Below are 22,422 nucleotides of genomic sequence, written 5' to 3'. Positions count from 1 at the left end.
GTTTCCATAATAGGACTAGTTATGTACTTAGAGGATGTGACACAATGCATAATTGCTGAATACAATAATTATAGCCTATATGATCGGCGTTTTGAGTCCAGCTAACAAACTTTTTGAAAGACGTCATTGTTCTGGGGTTTAAATTACCATACAGCTTGATAGAAAGATACTTTGTTGTACAAATGAAAGGGTGGTTCATCTGGCTACAAGTGGATTTCAAAGTAAATTTAATAGAAATGTTCATAATTCAAGATCAGTAAGAGATAGAATAATTTATATATGTATTTATTGTTGCCACTTTCACTTGTTTTTTTTTAGTCACTGGTGATAACCGTATGTGTACATATTTAGGAGTGATACTGTTACTGTCCACATAAAAAGACACATAATGGCAATCCTTCACAGCTATTTCCACTGTGGAAATGCAAGGAACATTAGGCAGAATTTAGTGTTAGCCTTGTATTCACAGTGTAGTAATCCTATTGCATGTTTTTGCTGGAAATTTTGAGTTAAACAAAGCTGTTTATTACTATGAATTAAAATAATCAGTAATTTATTGCTATGATTACAATATAGTCATTGTTTGCATTACCTTGGAAACCATAGTTCTAGTTATTTGTTTTCATTACCTTGGAAACCATGGTTACAGTCATTTGTTTGCATTGTTACAGCATGCTGCTCATGTTTACACCTGAATGCCATTCCATTTGTCAAAAGTCATGACGTATCTGTGTGCATGCAATGTGTTGTGGATACATTACATCATATCACTTTATAGCAACAAGGTGGCAATGTTGGCCACCTAACTTGGACTTTCAGCAGTTTTCTTTATGTGTGTTTTCTCAGAAATGTCAAACAGCCGTTTCTTTGTACCCCCTACCAATTTCAATAACAAAACTGTTTAATGTGATAAAAAGTGCACAGAAATTTCGCATTTTATTCATTGATTTATAATTTCTAACCTGACTGACCAGATTGGCCCCAACACAGTCATCTTCAGCATGTTTCATGCCTAACAGAGTCTCCATACTAACACAGCGCCATATTGCATACCCTATGGGCAAGTCTATTTTTCTCAGACTACAGTGTCAATGGTTCCTGTTTGGTAACTGCCCGATAATTCCGTAAATTACCATAATGTTGAGGGTTTAGTGTTATGTCCTTTGCATACATGAACATAGAAATTACGCCACTTGTTAAATCCATGTGAAAGGCAAATATGTAGTTGTCAGTATTTTCCTTTGCTTGAATCCACGTTGTAAATGTTGGAAGCAGATGATGTAGTATTTATCTTCTATGTATATAAACATGTAGTAGTACATCTACCCCTTCACTGACAATGGACTTGTCTAGGAACTGAAATTGACACCAATCAAGGTCATCTTTTGACCTGAAAACTTCCATTTGGAATGAAAGTGCAGATGATAACATGTACGGGCCCCCCTGGGCATAATCCAGTTTGACATTATAAATCAATAAATGAACTAAGTTCTGAGCATGTTTTATCTCATTTGTGCTTTTCGTTTTTCAAATCAGTAGGGGGCTACAAACAAATGTGGAGATATATTCAGACTAAAGTATGCTTTGATGGCACTTGTAATGCTACTAAAATAGCAACACCAAACATGTTTAATTGTGACCAACAGGTAAATGACTATTGACAAGTTTACCTACTTATTTAGCCCTCATGGAGCTTTGACAAAGGCTTCTTACTAATCCTTCATGGAGTGTTGACAGGACTACCAACTAATCATCATGGCACTTTCGCAAGACATCTTATTAATCATTCATGGAGTGTTGACAAGACTACCAACTAATCATCATGGCACTTTTACAAGACATCTAATTAATCCTACATGGAGTTTTGACAAGACTACCAACTAATCATCATGGCACTTTTACAAGACATCTAATTAATCCTACATGGAGTTTTGACAAGACTACCAACTAATCATCATGGCACTTTCACAAGACATCTTATTAATCCTACATGGAGTGTTGACAAGACTACCAAATAATCATCATGGCACTTTCACAAGACATCTTATTAATGCTACATGGAGTGTTGACAAGACTACCAAATAATCATCATGGCACTTTTACAAGACATCTTATTAATCCATCACAAAGTTTTAACAAGATTTCTGATTAATCCCTCATTGGGCTTTGGCAAAACTACCAATTAATCCTTCATGTAGCTTTGACAAGACTGCTGATTTATTCCTCATAGAGCTTTGACAGACTTCTGATTAATCCCTCATGTAGGTTTGACTACTAGGTTTGTGGTCTAAGGTTGACATTGCCCGGGGTGGGAGTGGGAGACAAGCGCCCCAATCCTCCAAAATGCCCCATACGGCCTGCGTCTCTTACTGCCTCTGTCAACTAAAATCCAGCTCCTGGCCTTCGCGAGTGGCTTAGATTTGAAGCCCGGCAGACCATGTTTTCTACTAACAGGAGAAGGGGTGAAGGCGGCCCACTGGCGCCTTAAAACCAGTTGCTTCGGGTAGATGGGACTCGTAAACCTTGGATGGTAGCTCATCTAGGAGAAGGAAAACTCCAATTCCAAACCTCTGCTGCCTTGTGGCTATACCCACTCATGGGAAAGGCTAAGGGAGTAAACCCCGACAGAAAATCCGGAGATGGAGTCCCTAAGGCGGTATGACATTGACTTCAACGTCATTCCGGCAACTCCTGCGACGCCGTTGGTGCCAAGCTGTATCGGCATTCGTCGTTCCCTTGGGCACACCAGCTGCGTGGAGAGGGGGGATCTGCTGCATGGGCAACAGCTGATTCTCCATACCACCCTGCCCAGGCTTCATAGCTCCACTGGAGAGGACACTCCAGCGTCGTCGTACGGCGTTGGCACAACATGAGAAGTAGCAGTTTACCGGTTCTAAGTCAAAGCTCGATTGGCGTAGAGCTTGGTGCCAGGGGTTACTTCTGACGGTGGGAGAGATCATCAGGTCTCACTGGACAGCTACCGCCCGCCTCAAGCTGGGCAGCCCCCAGTCAGTAAGGTGCTGCCCGCCATGGCCTGCCTGCTTCACTGGGTGCGTGGAGCTTAGAGAACCATCTCGACAAGTGGGCCACAAAACTCTGCACCAGGAAAGACTAAAAGAAGAAATAAAAAGACTCCAACTCTTCGTTTTGCAACCTGGAACATCAGGACCATGTGTCCTGGATTGACCACTGACCTACAGCAGATCGACAATGCACGGAAGACTGCCGTCATTGACAGAGAACTCTCCCGACTGAACATCGACATTGCCTGCCTCCAGGAGACCCGACTGGCTGACAGCGGCACCATCAGGGAAGCCAATTACACATTCTTTTGGCAGGGGAAGCCCTTGGATGAACCTAGGCAGCATGGTGTAGGCTTTGCCGTCAAGAACACGCTAATCGCCTTCATTGAACCTCCATCATCAGGTACTGAGAGAATCCTTGCCCTCCGGCTGTCAACATCCTTAGGCCCGGTCAACATCTTCAGTGTGTACGCCCCAACCCTCTACTCCACCTACGAGGAGAAAGACAAGTTTTATGAGGCTCTGGATCAGGCAATATCCAGTATCCCCAACAATGAAAGCCTTTACTTACTAGGAGACTTCAATGCTAGAGTGGGAGCTGACCATGAGGCCTGGTCCACCTGTCTCGGCTTTTACGGAAGGGGCATGATCAACGAGAATGGTCAGCGACTGCTGGAGATGTGCTGCTCCCACAGCCTATGTGTGACAAACACTTTCTTCAAATGCAAGGAGATCCACCAGGTGTTGTGGAGACACCCACGTTCACGCCACTGGCACCAGCTAGACCTCGTCATCACCAGGCATGCAGAACTGGCCAGTGTCCTCCTTACCCGCAGCTACCACAGTGCTGATTGTGACACAGACCATTCCCTCGTGGCCAGCAAGGTGCGAATATTACCCAAGAAGCTGCACCACGCCAAGAAGAAGGGTCACCCATGTATCAACACCTACTGTGCAAGCAACCCAGAGAAAACACAGCAGTTCATCAGCAAACTGAAGGAAGCCCTCACCAAAGTGACACCTGATGACACCATTGATTCCAAGTGGTCCCATATCCGTGACTCTGTGTACAATTCAGCCATCACAGCTTATGGGAAGAGGGAGCGAAAGAATGTTGACTGGTATGAGGCAAACTGGGAGGAGATGGAGCCCGTGACTGAGGCAAAGAGGAAAGCCCTCCTGGCATACAAGGCTGCACCTAGCCCCAGAACACTACAAGCCCTCAGGATTGCAAGGAATAACGCCCAGAAGACTGCCCGCCGCTGTGCCAACACCTACTGGCTGAACCTTTGCAACAGTATACAGACAGCTGCTGACACCGGGGATACAAGAGGAATGTATGAGGGTATCAAAAAAGCGACAGGCCCCCCCCCCAGCTACAAGACCGCCCCCCTCAAGTCCAAGACGGGCGAAGTCATCACAGACCAGGGGAAACAACTGCAGCGATGGGTTGAGCACTATCTCGAGCTATATGCAACCCAAAACAATGTCACTGGAACTGCCCTGGACGCCATTCCAGACCTGCCTGTCATGGAGGAGCTAGACACACAGCCCACCCTGGAAGAGCTCGGAAAAGCCATCGATTGCCTTGCCTGTGGGAAGGCTCCTGGAAGCGACGGCATTCTGCCTGAAGTCCTCAAGAGCGGAAAACCAGCACTGCTCCAGCCCCTACACACACTCCTCTGCCTTTGCTGGGAACAGGGATACATCCCACAGGACATGCGTGACGCCAACATCGTCACTTTGTACAAAAACAAAGGAGACCGTAGCGACTGCAACAACTATCGGGGCATCTCCCTCCTCAGCATTGTCGGAAAGGCCTTCGCCCGTGTTGCCTTGGTACACTTGCAGATCCTAGCCTTCCGCGTCTACCCAGAATCCCAGTGTGGATTTCGAGCCGGCAGGTCAACTGTAGACATGATCTTCTCACTACGTCAGCTGCAGGAGAAGTGTCGCGAGCAGCGGATGCCCCTCTACATTGCCTTCATAGACCTGACGAAGGCGTTTGACATGGTTAGTCGGAGTGGACTCTTCAGACTCCTGCAGAAGATCGGCTGCCCCCCACGTCTGCTTGCTGTCATTATGTCGTTCCACGAGAACATGCACAGCACAGTGTGCTTCAATGGCGCAACATCTGAAGCATTCCCAGTCGTTAGCGGAGTCAAACAAGGCTGTGTCTTTGCACCGACGCTCTTTGCCATCTTCTCCTCCATGCTTCTCCAGTACGCATTCAAGGACTGCAGCGAAGGAGTGTACATCCATACCAGGGCTGACGGCAAGCTGTTCAACATCACCCTTCTCCGTGCTAAGACTAAAGTCACAGAGGTATTCATCCGTGAATTGCTCTTTGCCGACGATGCAGCCTTGACATCACACACGGAAGATGGACTTCAGCAGCTGGTATGCTGCCTCTCCCATGCATGTAAGGAATTTGGACTGACCATCAGTTTGAAGAAAACAAATGTCATGTCACAGGACACATACTCCCCTCCCTCTGTCTCCATCGATGGGTACAATTTGGAAGTTGTCGAGAACTTCACATACCTCGGGTCTAACATCTCCAGCTCACTCTCCATTGATTCTGAGGTGGGCGGCAGGATTGCCAAGGCAGCAGCAGTGATGGCCAGACTTAACCAGAGGGTCTGGAACAACCCCAACCTCACAGAGAAGACCAAACTGCGTGTCTACCAAGCGTGCGTGCTCAGCTCACTTCTCTACAGCAGCGAAACATGGACCACCTATGCAAGACACGAGAGGAAACTCAACAGCTTCCACCTGAGATGTCTGCAGCGCATTCTGCACATCCAGTGGCAGGACAAAGTACCCAACACAGAGGTTCTAGAACGCGCCAACATGAACAGCATGTTCTCCATACTCAGCGAGAGGCGCCTTCGCTGGCTCGGCCATGTCAAGAGAATGGACCCAGGTCGTATTCCCAAGGACCTGTTATATGGGGAGTTAGCAGAAGGTGCACGACCAACTGGACGACCACATCTGCGCTACAAAGATGTTTGCAAGAAGGATATGAAGACAGCAAACATCAATGTCAACGACTGGGAGAGCTGTGCAAACAACCGTTCCAGCTGGCGTCTATCTGTCAGGCAGGGAGTTCAAAATGCAGAGGAAAAGAGAAGAATAAAGCAAGCTGAAAAGAGAGCTAAAAAGAAGGATAAGCAAAAGCGTACTTTGGAGCTATGCCATCGTCTCTCGTAGACGGACGGATGCCAAGAGGTTTGACTACTGATTAATTCCTCACGGAGCTTTGACAAGACTACTGATTAATCCCTCATTGAGTTTTGACAGGCTACCAATTAATCCACATATAGCTTTGACAAGACTGCTGATTAATCCCCCATTGAGCTTTGATGGACTTCTGATTAATCCTTCATGTAGGTTTTACTACTGATTAATCCCTCATGGGGCTTTGACAAAACTACCAATTAATTCACACAGAGCTTTGACAAGACTACCAATTAATTCCGCATGTAGCTTTGACAAGACTTTAGCTTAATCCCACAATGATCTTTGACAAGACATTTGGTTAATCCCACATGGAACTTTGGCCAGGCATTTGATTAATCCCACATGGAGCTTTGACAAGACATTTGATTAATCCCACATGGAGCTTTGACAAGACATTTGATTAATCCCACATGGAGCTTTGACAAGACATTTGATTAATCCCACATGGAGCTTTGACAAGATATTTGATTAATCCCAAATGGAATTTTGACAAGACTGCTGATTAATCCTGCATGGAAGTTTGACAAGACTGCTGATTAATCCCTCATTGGGCTTTTACAAGAATGCCCAAGGAAATGCCAGTTGTGTGCTGTTTTGATTAGACATAGGATAGGGGACATTAAATATTACTGTTTGAGTTATCTTTGCGCTAATTTTCTTTACATGCCAAGGAAAGAGCAAGAAATCTCCATTGTCCTATGCACCATGTGAAAACAAGTGTGAGAAAGTAGAGCACCTGAAACAGGAAGATGACAAGATCCGTAAACTTGGCAGCAAATTAAAAATAACCTACCTTGAGGCAGGTAGGAAGGCCATCAATACTGATGTAAGTACAAAGTTCTTTCCACTTTCCTGTGTGTCTTCGAGTGAATCATATGTGCAGTGTTCACACTCTATAAAACCTTTCAGTTTACCGGTACTGTTGGTCTGTTCACAATGAGAAGTATAATTTTGTATAATTCTTGTTTTTGCTTGTTGGGAGTACAGTATACTGTATGTCGGACAAGATATGACCAGGTTCCAGCCAAATAATGGTTTGTAAAGTAGGGAGTGACTTTTTATCTGATAAAGATATCCTTAGTAATGTACAGTTGAAAACTTTTTATATAGGAAAAGGGGGGAAGGTGTATTATCAGACATGTGTTTATCATGAGATACATGTGGTAATATAGTTTAATACCAGTATATACCCTATTTTTATGTTTATGTACTGTTATGACATGCCATAGTTGGAACACACTTCAGTATAATTTTGTGTTCTTTGTATTACTATAATGTGGCCTTTTTAGAACATACATCAGTATAAATATTTTAAGTGACCTATGTTCCTGTGACATGGCCTTATTAGAACATACCTCAGTATAAAAAATGAAATTATTAACAGTTTACTATTATTGTTTCTATGGAGACTGTTGTAAATAAAAATTACTGTATCACTATTTCTGTAAAATGTTCTTATGCTGTCTAGCTGGACTTAATTTTGGTACTCATTCCATGTCTTTTGTAGCCACCACAGCAACTATCTTCAAAATCAAGTTATTGTTACTTCTGAATGGAAAGTCACTTTGCAAAAATATTGTTATCTTTATTCCTTCTCTTTGGATTTATACAACAGACTTCATATCATATCTAGTTTGTCCTAAATGAAAATGGTACCAGTCATACATCCAATATGTCTGTATATATATATATATATATATATATATATATATATATATATATATATATATATATATATATATATATGGCATGGCTTTTAGGGAGATATGATTTGTGGGAAATGAAAATGATTCCAAACTGATATTCAATTAATGCACCAGAACAACTAATTTGAAAATCTTCTGCTGAAGAATATCAGAGACAGTTTCAACACTTGACAGCTAAAAGGAAGAATTGGTTTGATCTTAATTACTGGAAGAAGAAAAAAAAATATTCTTTTGAATGGGATATATTTCTATTTTTCATTGGTTCCTGGACAGTTAATTTAAATATGGTTCACCTTAGGGCCATACATCTGATAATTTGTAGGCTGTATAAGCAGGGTATGGTCACAGTGTGCCAGACAGTGGCAGAAACCAACATTAACTGCCTAGAACATTCAGATAAAAAAGTCATTATTGAGGAATAAACAGTTTTACCATCTTTAATCACATATCAGTGGTAAACAAAAAAATTTCACTCAAAGTGATCTTTACATTATATCTTCATTCTCCGTGAAAACATCGTAGTCTCTTACCTCTTTTTTCCTTTAGTATATCACTATATTGTCATATTTTAGGTTGTACCTTATGAAAGTTACATCTATCACTATATTGTCATATTTTAGGTTGTACCTTATACAAGTTATGTCTATGACTATATTGTCATATTTTAGGTTGTATCTTATAAAAGTTACATCTATCACTATCTTGTCATATTTTAGTTTGTACCTTGTACCAGGCCAATATTGGGGTAAATACAGCTTTGCTGTGACTAGTTGTAGCTTAAACTGAGATATTACTTTGTCTTTATGACAAGTTTTATTTCTCATTTCAGTTATATGGTCCAGGTGGAGTATTTTACAAGCTTGGTCAGTCATGTTTTGATTTCAAGTCTGGAGAATATGAATACAACATATGTCCTTTCAAAAATGTCAGACAGAGGAAATTTCCAAGCGCCTGGATCAGCCTAGGCATACGGCCTGTATGGGATTTGATGAATCAAGGGCTTTATATTCTGGAAATGATGGGTGGTGACAGTAATCTATGTCCAGAAAACGTTCAGAGATCTACAGCTGTAAGTCATGATTATATTAGACTACATGATATTTACTTTGCAAAATTACTTGCGGTGTCCATTTCTTCTTCAAATATGTTACCCATTCATAATACCTTAAGAGTACTAACACTACGTTGCAAATCCAACCCATCAATGTTAAAATTTTAGCTATCAAAACTAAAGCTATATGCAGAGATAGGTAACAGTCAGAGTGATTTCCCCTTGGTACAAGGATTGGTGCCAAATTTAGTGACTAGTGGTTAGTTTAGTCAATTTTGCATGTTTGTTACTATTGCTGTTTATTACTGTTTAATTTCAACTTCATTTGGATATATACAGGTAAGTTTTCAATAGAGAGCTTTAGTCTTGGTGTCCACTTCATGGTTATTAAAAGCAGTGCATGTTATTTTACCTGTATAGGCAGTCTTCTGGAGCTTTCCTGCAGAGATGTTTACAGATTTTAGACTAAGTGCAAACATGTAAACACTGCATGTCTAGCATGCATCAGTTGTTACTCCAGACATACATATTATATAAATCAGTAGGCCTCAGTACTAGGATCACTATCAAAACAGAGGGGGAAAGAGCTGAAGCACACTCTGAAGGATGAAGATGACATTAGTCTTTATGTGTCTTTGATCAGTGACTTCCTGTTGGTGGCAGTATTGCAATTCAGAAAGCTGACTAGCCAGTAAGAGATCTAGGATATCTCTTTTTGCTACAGCTATTACCCCAGCTCTTCCCTTGCCATCTCAACTTGGGAAACCACTTTCAGTGGAACCGATATCCCTGATAACAAAATGTTTAAATGGCCAGTCATCTCTACAGACTAGATATGAGTGAAATAATGACATTGTAATGCCACAACTTGACTTTGCCATATATATTGCATCACAACAGGTCAACACCATGGCTGATCCCACCGTTGAAGGTGGAAGTCCAGCACCAGAAGGAGGAAGGATTTGGTGGTCATTTGGAATTTGCCATATCCCAGCCAGGATGATATACTAGTATTGTTAGCTACTACTTTAGTCAATCTCCACCAGCTAAATCTCAGCATTGCCAAATTTCTGGAGAGATGACAAAGTATGCTCACAAGCCCCATCATCGTTTCTAGACCCAAGCATGACAAGAGTACTCTGCATTCTGGGCACCATTTCAAGAAGTCTTTTGTTTACTGCCTCCAGCGTTTTGTCCTCCTCCTCCTCCTCCTCCTTTTTCATCAACAGCTTAAGTCCAGAGTTCCAAAATCAGTTGACTTAAGGAGATAAGGCAGGTGACTAGAGTGGCAAAATTCTGGGGTTGGTGGAAATTGAAATATGAAAATCTTATTTTGTTATAAAATATATTTATTTTATTTAAAAAAAAGAATATAGAAAAGCTCTAGTTAAATTTGGTTATTATTTACAGGTACGAAGTTCTTGAAAGACTTTGATTTTAGGGATTCGCTTTGGGCAGGTGGTCAGGGGTAGGCTGTGGCTACTCTGAGAGTGGTTAGTGGTGGCAAATTCATAAATCCATAAGTACCTGTTAATCAAGAGAGAAAAGCTGGCTACCATTCACTGACCTATTGGATTGATTACACAGACAGTTGCAGCATCAGTAGACTAACAGGGCTCAAATTTAACACAAATTTCTTTGTAGCCAGGAGGACTAGTATATTGAGAAATTTACTAGTCCTGCAAAATCTTTACTAGTCCTGTTCACAATACAATGTCACACAGCTTTCATGTATGTTTACCGATTCAATTTTAAAGTTCGAACAGCCTGCAATGAAACTGGATGTTTTCTGTATGTTTGTTTTTGTGAATTGCGTACACCAGTTACCCCGCATAACATTCCTTTCCTCGTCATAATTCAGCCCTTCCCTGTCTTTTGTCCATTTCTTCTGAAATTTTCCATTATGCTTTTATCTATCATAAGAATTATTCCTCATCATTCTCATTCAACGTTTGCTTTTTTCCCGGTGGCTGAACACCTTCTATCAGATGCACATTTTGCCTGTCATATAAGGAGGCAATTGTGCCTTGTTTTGAAATACGAGATGTTATAGTATAGCTGACGTGAATTATTTAAAGCAATAAAAGGAATGGCACAGTGTCCTTTATATAAGAAAGTCAGAGCAAGAAACATGTTTCAAAACATGTGTCTTTGCCTCCTCCCACAATTAAATGGCCTCTCCCTAACAAAGACTTAACTTCAGTGGATGTTCTGCATGATCAAAGCAGTGGCTATTGTAAACACTGTTATAAAATATTAGCATCAGAAGATAGTGTTAGTTTCAGCTTGGAAAAGGTGTGTTCCCATCAAATGAAGCCATCTGACACTCGGCACTTTGTATTTAACAGCTCCAATTACAGTATCATAAGTCGTAAGTTTGGTAATTGTTCCTAATTAATCGAACCTCAATGTATTGTTGAAATTAATAATAAGGCGGAAAATTTTCAAATCTTAGATGCCCATGCTCAGATATTTTAATTCCCAACAAATGTATGGCATTTTGCTTGGATATCTCCACGTGTTTTCCATTATTTGTTCATTCTTGTAAAGGAAAAATATAAAAACTATTCTTATCATCATAGAAAAAGTAGTTGCATGGAAAGGATGTGTCAATAACTTAATCATAATAAATTTATCTAATTCTTATAATTATTTCGATGGAAATGTAAAATATGTAGTTTCCTGTTTGTGACTGTTGGAGCGTTTGGGTAGCGAGCAAAAAAAAAAAGAACCTTAAACAAAAAAACGTGCAAATTAATTTCTTTAAATAGTTTTTGCCATGTTCTTTTGTGTGGTATACCACTTTGTAGTTAATGACAGGACCATAATTTGCTCTGTTAAGTGAAATGCACAAAATCGGATGGGTTCTTGTTATAGAAACGTACCTTTCCAAGGCAGAAATTGACTTCATCTTCTCATGCTAATATTTTATGACTGTGTTTACAATGACCACTGCTTTGATTCGACAGAACATCTGTGAAGTCAAGTCTTTATTAGGGAATGGCATAAACAAACGCTGACTATTGATAACCGAAACTTACTAGCCCATCGGACTATTAACGTTATGAAAGTTACTAGTCCGACAGGAAATCTGCTAGCCTCGGGCTAGCGGACTACCGCTAAATTCGAGCCATGACTAAGCTGGCATTCAAGCTGATACCATTCACTGTCCAATTGGGTTGATTACACAGGCAATTGTTGCATCAGTAGACGTTTCTATTTGCAGATGCTGTTGATACCTACCATCAGATTTTAGTGGGAGATTTTATAAATCACACACATAATAGCGCTTCATATAGACACACCAGCAGTAAACATTGCAGGCCTTAGAATGTCAAAACACTTCCCAGTACAAATGGACACATATCATTTGGTCAGGAATATCAGGACAGTGGGTTCCATGTTTGACTCAGTTTCCAATCCAATCTTCCATCAAGCAGGAAACAGTTTATCCTCTTCCACCTTGACTACCACTGAGAAGTTTATCACATAGTACACTTTGCCTATAGAAACTTCATAAGTATGTGGCATGATGACTTCCACTGGAATTGTGGGAGAAAAATTTCCCTTTTCCTAATCCTCATATTGGCATGCAGAGAAAATGCTCCAGCCAGGTCTCAACCAAGAAGCTGCATCACATACCTTGGAAGACTGGAGAGAACCTCTCCAGATGTAACTTCTTCCAAAAGTTACCTGTTCATCAAAGGTATTACGATTAACAAGTTTGATAAACCAATTTTAGGACTAAAATATGTTTATTTGATAATACTGATAATAATATGGTTACACTTTCCCAGCCTCACTGCAGTTACATCATAATAAGAGGGTGTGTACCAGTAGCCGCTGAAGCATTCATGGGATTTCGTGTCAGGGTCTGTACCAAGGGGAGGTCATTCTGTCTGACCCACAAATTTTAAATTTTATAGCTAAGTACTTTAACCTGGTAGGGCTCTATTTGTGAGGTAGTGGTAGTATTCGTAAAGGTATTATTATCAGGTAAATATTATCACAGATACATATTTTTTCCCCCAAGAAATGGTTTCTTTAAAGTGTAAATATCATTTTGTTTGGATTCCTTATGCTTTTTTATTTGGATTCTTCTGCATTTCTTTTGTAGTCATTCTGCATTTCTTTCATATTTATTTTCATTGCATAGATAAAATTACCTTTCAAAGTCTGTTCACACGTTATTGATTAGGTCAAAGCTTAATATGTTGTTTCCTTTTGTCCACTGGAGTTTCAATGATCTGCATCAATTATGACAGCTGACATTCACTGTGCATATTTATTTTGCACTACTACCATCCCAGGTTTGATTTCTGGAGTAGCTTAAGCAAAGATGAATGCTGGTCCTTCAAAAGAACAGTAGGTAGTTACCTGAAAATCTGTCTGAAACATCTCAAACCATTTCATCAGTATATCTTAAGGTCTAAACTTTTGATATTGATTAGACTTCATTAGGTCGGACATAAATTTCATCCAATCAGTTTGTTAGATTCCAGACTTAAATTTCATGCAATCGGTTTGTTGGACTCCAGACTTAAATTTCATCCAATCAGATTGTTGGATTCCAGACTTAAATTTCATGCAATCGGTTTGTTGGATTCCAGACTTAAATTTCATGCAATCAGATTGTTGGATTTCAGACTTAAATTTCATCCAATCAGATTGTTGGATTCCAGACTTAAATTTCATGCAATCGGTTTGTTGGATTCCAGACATAAATTTCATACCAAACAGATTGTTGGATTCCAGACATAAATTTCATACCAAAAAGATTGTTGGATTCCAGACATAAATTTCATACCAAACAGATTGTTGGATTCCAGACATAAATTTCATACCAAACAGATTGTTGGATTCCAGACATAAATTTCATACCAAACATATTGTTGGATTCTAGACAAATTTCATACCAAACAGATTGTTGGATTCCAGACATAAATTTCATACCAAACAGATTGTTGGATTCCAGACTTACATATAAGCACATACATGCATTCATTTTTGTGATAAAGGTCATGGTAATGCTTTGAAAATATTTATATAGTCAACTTCCAAGCACAAAAATAAAAGCTGAAAAACTGAGCAAATTAAAGCATATTGAAATTTCACTTCTTTTTTTAAACAGGGTTTTGGTTTTCCTTTCTTGCTAAACTTTTGATTTTTATTTATGGCATGAAGAGAAACTGGCCCTATATTTTGTAGAATTGTCAGACAAAGAAAGAAACTGTCACCTTCACATGTACGAGTTTCAAAATGATGGCATATGGTAAATAAATTTTTCATTGTAAGAAATTAGGATTAGAAATGTGTTCAGTGTGTGTAATATGCATTCAGCAAACCTAGTGTATGTGTATGTGTAATATGCATTCAGCAAACCCAGTGTATGTGTATGTGTAATATGCATTCAGCAAACCCAGTGTATGTGTATGTGTAATATGCATTCAGCAAACCCAGTGTATGTGTAATATGTATTCAGCAAACCCAGTGTATGTGTATGTGTAATATGCATTCAGCAAACCCCGTGTATGTGTATGTGCAATATGCATTCAACAAACCCAGTGTATGTGTATGTGTAATATGCATTCAGCAAACCCAGTGTATGTGTATGTTTAATATGCATTCAGCAAACCCAGTGTATGTGTATGTTTAATATGCATTCAGCAAACCCAGTGTATGTGTATGTTTAATATGCATTCAGCAAACCCAGTGTATGTGTATGTTTAATATGCATTCAGCAAACCCAGTTATCATGAACTCAGATTTAGGATAGTGTTTAATATAAATTCCACCAATTGTAATAAGCATTGGATTTCATGAGTTGCCTCCCTTAGTTTGTAAAGCCAGCTGCTGGTAACCAGTAGCATGTAACAGCAATGCATTGTACATCATAATCATATATGCTTGCTTATAGGTCAAGTACTGCAAACTGTACAAACCGAGATCAGTTATCGCATAATGTGCCTGTTTATAATCAACAGTTGCATGGATGCCAACTAAAAGTTCATTGAATTCTGCTAAAAAATCAAGTCATTTTAAAATATGCTAGAAGTCCCATGGATGTCCACTTAAAAGTCCATTAGAGTTCACTAAAAGTCTCCTGGATGTCCATTAGAGAGTAGGATTTATCATATCTTAATTAGCAGGAGAAAGTGGCAGAGATAAGGGCTTTATTGGTGGATGGGTAGATAAGGATTTTAAGCCAATAAGGGTAGTTAAGAACTTTAAGGGTATATGGGCAGATAAGGACTTTAAGGGTATGTGGGCAGATAAGGACTTTAAGGGTATATGGGCAGATAAGGACTTTAAGGGTATATGGGCAGATAAGGACTTTAAGGGTATGTGGGCAGATAAGGACTTTAAGGGTATATGGGCAGATAAGGACTTTAAGGGTATATGGGCAGATAAGGACTTTAAGGGTATATGGGCAGATAAGGACTTTAAGGGTAGATTGGTGTGGAAAGAAGTGGGTCAGTAAAGGTAGAGGGGAGTAGCATAACCATCCATTTTTCTAACTGGAGAACCACACACATGTTTTGGTTTATTTTTGCAAAAGTTTTGATCATCTTTTCTAGCCAAGGTTCCAATATGTTAACCCTATCTATACCTTTTTGGATTGAACAGATATTTTAGTGCTTTGCCCCAGCGACATCTATTGGATTTCATGAGTTGCCTACCTTAGTATGTAATGCCAACTAACCAGTAGCATATAACAGTGGTACGTTGTACATCAGCCGGAAATAATGGAGGCAACTGACTTAAAAAGGATATTTTGTAAGTTTAACATTGAAAGTATATCTACATACTGGAGGGAAGCCATTACAGGTGTATTTGAGTGAAAGGTATTTGTACAAACACAGACTGGCAATGGGCAATGACTTATATATCAGTTCATACAAGTTGTATGCTCCCCATGTCATGATGATGTAGGAACAATGTTCAACTTTGAACAACTCAATTTTGATTGGCTGTGGCTGCTTGCCATGATGTGGCTTATCACCGCATCAAATGAAATTTACAGACCCAAAGCACAAAAATAACTGCTCGATATGCCAGAGTGTAGATATGGTTGTCATATGAGAACCTTGGCTAGTGAAGATGAGGTTTTAATATGCTTTCCTGGAAACATGGTCCATTTCCCTTCTCTACTCCTTTCAGATCACATTTATCTGTGGACTGAGTGATAGAGTGTTGAAGATATCAGAAGAGGACAAATGCAAGTACATTGTGCAGTTCTCCACACCAGCAGCTTGCTAGAGAACCAGTCACATGGTGTTGTCAACTGTACCATTCTTTTGTTGCCTTCTGTTGGTAGAGTACTCAGCAGGAGTTACAAGAGACCTCAGTATGAAATTGAAGTTTAAGGAATGTAACCAAGCATTATAATGTTACATAAACTCCATTATGGCTTTTCACTAATACACATGTTATATATGTCACATCATGAGGAGGTCAGAAAGGGATAATATTTTGCATTCTAGTAAAGGGGGAATAAAGGTATAATAGTTTGCATCATAGAGGTCTAATACATCTTAACTCTTGTAACATCATAACAAGGTCAGAAGGGGATAATAATTTGCATCATAGAGGTCTAATACGTCTTAACTCTTGTAACATCATAACGAGGTCAGAAGGGGATAATAATTTGCATCATAGAGGTCTAATACATCTTAACTCTTGTAACATCATAACGAGGTCAGAAGGGGATAATAATTTGCATTGTAGAGGTCTAATACATCTTAACTCTTGTAACATCATAACGAGGTCAGAAGGGGATAATAATTTGCATCGTAGAGGTCTAATACGTCTTAACTCTTGTAACATCATAACGAGGTCAAAAGGGGATAATAATTTGCATTGTAGAGGTCTAATACATCTTAACTCTTGTAGCATCATAATGAGGTCAGAAGGGGATAATAATTTGCATTGTAGAGGTCTAATACATCTTAACTCTTGCAGCATCATAATGAGGTCAGAAAGGGATAATAATTTGCATTGTAGAGGTCTAATACATCTTAACTCTTGTAACATCATAATGAGGTCAGAAGGGGATAATAATTTGCATTGTAGAGGTCTAATACATCTCAACTCTTGTTGCATCATAATGAGGTCAGAAAGGGATAATATTTTGCATCATAGAGGTCTAATACATCTTAACTCTTGTAACATCATAACGAGGTCAGAAGGGGATAATAATTTGCATTGTAGAGGTCTAATACATCTTAACTCTTGTAACATCATAACGAGGTCAGAAGGGGATAATAATTTGCATTGTAGAGGTCTAATACATCTTAACTCTTGTAACATCATAACGAGGTCAGAAGGGGATAATAATTTGCATTGTAGAGGTCTAATACATCTCAACTCTTGTAGCATCATAATGAGGTCAGAAAGGGATAATAATTTGCATTGTAGAGGTCTAATACATCTTAACTCTTGTAACATCATAAGGAGGTCAGAAGGGGATAATAATTTGCATTGTAGAGGTCTAATACATCTTAACTCTTGTAACATCATAAGGAGGTCAGAAAGGGATAATAATTTGCATTGTAGAGGTCTAATACATCTTAACTCTTGTAACATCATAATGAGGTCAGAAGGGGATAATAATTTGCATTGTAGAGGTCTAATACATCTTAAATCATGACATATCATTAATACAGCTGTTCATCATGTCATAGTAAGGATCATCAGATATTGCCAAGGGCAGAACAGGTGGTGGGTGGTGCTGGTGGTGTACATAGACAAGTAGACATGGCATTCATTTTGGGGATATGGGGTAGGATAGGGGGGTGCATATCTTCATCCACACACACAAACACCTCTGGATCCACCACTGATTGCTCATGTATTTATTATTGTAAATTTTAAGTGCTGCTTAAAGAGAATTTGCTCTACTTGTTTCATAAATTTCAGCTTACTTATTGTGGGTTACCTCCCCTTACAGCTAACATTTAAGCCACTGCCATTGTGAGATGAACTCTGCCAAAAACTTGGAGAAAAGCATTTGTTGGTGCTCAACAGTTTCATTTTGCATAGTGTAAGTTCTTAAAGATAAAGAATTTCCCTGTTTTGCTCACTTGATATACCGGCTATTTAAAAACAACACACTGTATATATTAGGTGTTGTTAAAAGAAATGTTAATTCCCTTTATTTTGTTGTAAGATTGATGTGTGTAATTTGTGTTATATTGTATACAGCTTGGCCTTACTTCACATGTTCACAAATCAAAATACTGCTAGCTTCACTTGCTCAATTTCACTTCCTGGACTTAAGAGATAAATTGTCAAGAAAAAGAGCTGATAACATTTTTTCATCATATACATGTATCTTATCTTTTGTAATTCATTTACTGCACTTTCAGAACCTGGTATTGTCTAGTCTGGCAAGATAGTGTACTTTAGACTAATTCAGACTGATATTTTAAGTATGTGTGAGTAGTCATATTGGTTAATTGTTTTCTTAGATCATGTACAGTTTCTGCAAGTACAATGTCCAGAGATATTTTAGCCACAGTACATGAAAGTAGTATAGAGGTATGCCAAGATTCTTTCTATTATACATGTTGTTAATGCAAACAACTTACACCTTACACCTGTCACTCTCTCAAAAGTTCCATTTTATCTGTAGTTTAATCCTGTTTTCAAAAGAATTTGCCAGAAGTAATGGATAAAGTAGAAACTGTTAGCTAGCATAGTTTGTACTGTTCATTTCATCATTATTTTTATACATATCATAGAATAAATATTAGAAATGCATTTCAAAACAACGCTGACCCTGGGGCCAAATGCTTTATGCAAGCAGTAGCATTGTTTATGGTTCTGTCTGGGAGCAGTTTGAAATCAGTGCTTTTATAAGGTTGTGTTTTGATGTAAATGACAATCCGTGTTTGATTTTTACAATTTTAACAATGAAATTATTTTTGTTTTCATTGTGTACAATATACATCCCAAGTCAGTATATCTTATATACAAAGTTTGCTGTGTACAGAGTCATGTATCATTAAACTTTTCTTTACAATAAAATATATTTTTAAAAATTATTATCACAAAAAGTATTATCACATAATTTATCAGAATGTAAGGTTCATTATGAAAGAATTATGAAAATGGGTGAGAGGTAATGAATTTATGTCATTCTGAATTGGTACATGTTACAAAGTGAAAAGTACTGTAGCTTTTGGGTGTAATTATGCAATATATCATGCACGCCCTGTTATGAAACTGATCAGGCCTGTTATGAAATTGATCAGTGGTCTGTTGGAACTTTTAATATGACATTTGACTTCTCTAATTCAAGGGATCATCACCTTTAAATGGTAGAGATCACTGGCAAATTATACATGTCTCTAAAATTGGTAGAAATCACTAGCAAATTGTACATTTCTCTAAAATGGTAGAGATCACTGGCAAATTATATATGTCTCTAAAAACGGTAGAGATCACTGGTAAATTATACATGTCTCTAAAAATGGTAGAGATCACTGGCAAATTATATGTCTCTAAAAATGGTAGAGATCACTAGCAAATTGTACATTTCTCTAAAATGGTAGAGATCACTGGCAAATTATATGTCTCTAAAAATGGTAAAGATCACTGGTAAATTATACACGTCTCTAAAAATAGTAGAGATCACTAGCAAATTATACTTGTCTCTAAAAATGATAGAGATCACTGGCAAATTATACATGTCTCTAAAAATAGTAGAGATCACTAGCAAATTATACATGCCTCTAAAAATGGTAGAGATCACTAGCAAATTGTACATGTCTCTAAAAATGGATCATAAAAGGTTTCACCAAAAATGTAAAAATAAACAATAAAGAAATAATGTTTTAGTGTTATCCATGTTGTGCAGTCCCTGATGGACTATGAATCTGCTGTGCAATCCTTGATGGACTGTGAAAGGTCATATCTACCTGTCTGAGAAAATATGGACTTTATGATTGTGTGTATGGGGGGGGGGGGAAGGATATTCATGTATTGAAAGCAGATTAAAGAAAAAGTGTGGAAAAATTATACCCTCTGAATAAAGTTGCTCATTTTAAAACAGAGGCACGGGTCCTTTCAGTTTCTTTACTTTGTTCTTTTATATCTACTTGTTGTATTTCACTCAACTTTAGGTCCTGACTGATGAGGACCAAGTGTTTTAATGGGGGACCATTTTATGAATCTGTGGTCTGTTCCTTATTTAGTGGATTTCTCAGCCTGGCTGTGGTTGAGAATCATGCATTTGCTAGGAAATTTACATAATTACAATGATGTATTGTCTCCATTTGCTGTGTATGTTGAGACAGTAAATTGACATCTGTCTGTGCATATTGAAATAGTAAATTGACATCAGTCTTTGTATATTGATACAGAATATTGACATCAATCTGTGTATATTGATATAGTAAATTGACCTCAGTGTGTATATTGATACAGTAAATTCACATCAGTCTGTATACTGATACAATAAACTGACATCTGTCTGTGTATATTGATACGGTAAATTTACATCAGTCTGTGTATATTGATAAAGTAAATTGACATCACAGTCAATCTAGAAAAATAGGCACTATTAGAAATAAAAACATGGAAAAAAATTAAGTATCTAATTTCTTTAAACTGTTAGTACTGTTTGCATGTAGACTATCTACAGTATACAGTTTCAGATTTTCACACACACAATTGTAATAGTTTTGAAATTATACTATGTTAAACTTGGGTACCCATTTTTTACATTATGGAAGTTAGAGTATGCCTTTTACTAGTGTCTAAAAATTTTCTGACTTTGGAAATCCATTTAATTTGCAGTATTAGAACTATGGGAAGTATCAATGATTGATGAGATATTAGATTACAAGATACTAATTGGTTGTTTGCCGCGACAACAGGCATAAACATTGAATAATTAGGAATAAAACGAAAATTTATTAATGAATGAACATCATACAACACAACGAAACAGCAATCATAATTAATCAACCGTTTTCAACCAAAATAAAGCTTTTACTATGTCTAGTGAAACATGTTCAGAGAAAAAAACTATAAGAGAACCACAAATTAGAATTTTACATTTTATATGTGCTCATATTTTGTTACAGAAGTTAGAAATTTCTTGCTAATATAGAATCTTTAACAATGTTTTAACTTGTCAAAATTTCAACATAATGTGAGTTAAAAGTTTTGGAATTTGCATTTTTAACCTTTTAGAATAATTTGTACATCTGAAAAAATAATATTTCCTAAAACCACATAAAAAGAAAAAAAATCACATTTTTAGTCTAGATCTAATTGTCAACTTCAAATTGCTAATTTTTGCACCAAATTAGGTTTTTATCAGTTGAAGAAATATGTGTACTATCATTTTACATCCATAAATACTAAAAATAAAAAAAATAAAAAAATTAATTTGCTTTTACATAAGATATTCATTTTGTTACGGAGATCAGAAAAAGTCTTTAGATAAATGTACATTTTTTTTCTGTAAATGCAGTAACCGAATTCAGTCGCCTTTTGTCTCTGATCAATCGGAGTGTTTAAATTAAACACTTATGTACATTATAACTGTACTTAGTAATTGTTACTTCTACTTCTTTGAAAAGATTTTCTCGATGTTTTCCAAATCTGAATTTGATATTTTCTTGGACCGCTCACAAATTCCTATTTTTGCTGGTGGTTCGGATAATATGTACAAAACTTTCTCGGGTTCAATCCAGATTCTATCTTCTTGTTGTGGTCTCCTGAATCTGTTAGGGATCTTGCCTGTTTTTTCTAGAAAGTCAACGAAATATTCATTATCTTCAGAGTCAATTTCAATCACTTGGCATATGTACCAGTTTCCCCAAGTACAGTGCGGCTATCCAATCTTTTTCCTTAACATTTAGGTTGATTACCTCTGATGTGGTTTGATCATCAACAGTGTCACTTTGGCGTTCCAATTCATCCTACACATCTTCCTCTATGTTATTCTGATGATTTCTTTCACTTTGATCTTTGTTCTTTTTTTCTTTCACCGTCAGACAGTGACTTGTGTATCCTTCACAACCAGTTTGACTTACGTCGTCCATACATTGCTGACAATAGCACGATACATTCCTAGTGTAAACTTGGTTTTCTTTGACAGGGATAATGTAATGAACTTTAAAGGTTCCTTGGACAGCTTGTATAGGCGGCTTAGAATCTAAATTCGATTTAGCTTCATCGTAGTCGTTTTGAGTGTAATTGATGTATTTGACTTTGCTACCTTCTTCCATGGTTTTTTGAGCATACTCAGAAAAGTCAGATGCGTTTTGTATATTGGCCTTCCCATGCTTGATTGCATTGTCAGCAGACCTTTTCACACTTGCCCCTAGGCCATCGCATGGGCCCTTCCCGTGTCATGATTCCAAATAGTTCCATCTTGCCTGAA

General features: G+C 38.1%; 1 protein-coding gene across 2 annotated transcripts in view; it reads left to right on the top strand.

Annotated features, from left to right (window-relative positions):
* The window catches only part of LOC149783540 (uncharacterized), a 52,413-nt gene extending 29,997 nt beyond the window's left edge, over window positions 1–22,416 (top strand). Inside the window, exons 5-8 of one of the 2 annotated variants that reach the window (XR_016413623.1) lie at window positions 6,938–7,092; window positions 8,802–9,041; window positions 16,185–17,098; window positions 17,168–22,416. Coding sequence is in view for 1 of the 2 variants with exons in the window: in XM_089931801.1 (XP_089787927.1) it covers window positions 6,938–7,092; window positions 8,802–9,041; window positions 16,185–16,283 (494 nt within the window). In the remaining variant the exon portion in view is untranslated. Of the gene's footprint in view, window positions 1–6,937; window positions 7,093–8,801; window positions 9,042–16,184 lie in introns of both variants that reach the window. The other variant, XM_089931801.1, reaches the window with a different exon arrangement.
* Window positions 22,417–22,422: the final 6 nt, after the last annotated feature.

The sequence above is a fragment of the Sinohyriopsis cumingii genome, chromosome 14, assembly GCF_028554795.1.
Source record: "Sinohyriopsis cumingii isolate HCF-2022 chromosome 14, ASM2855479v2, whole genome shotgun sequence".
In the NCBI taxonomy this organism is placed as follows: domain Eukaryota; kingdom Metazoa; phylum Mollusca; class Bivalvia; order Unionida; family Unionidae; genus Sinohyriopsis; species Sinohyriopsis cumingii.
The sequence above is the reverse complement of the archived record's forward strand: the minus strand, read 5'-3'. Positions and strand labels throughout refer to the sequence as shown.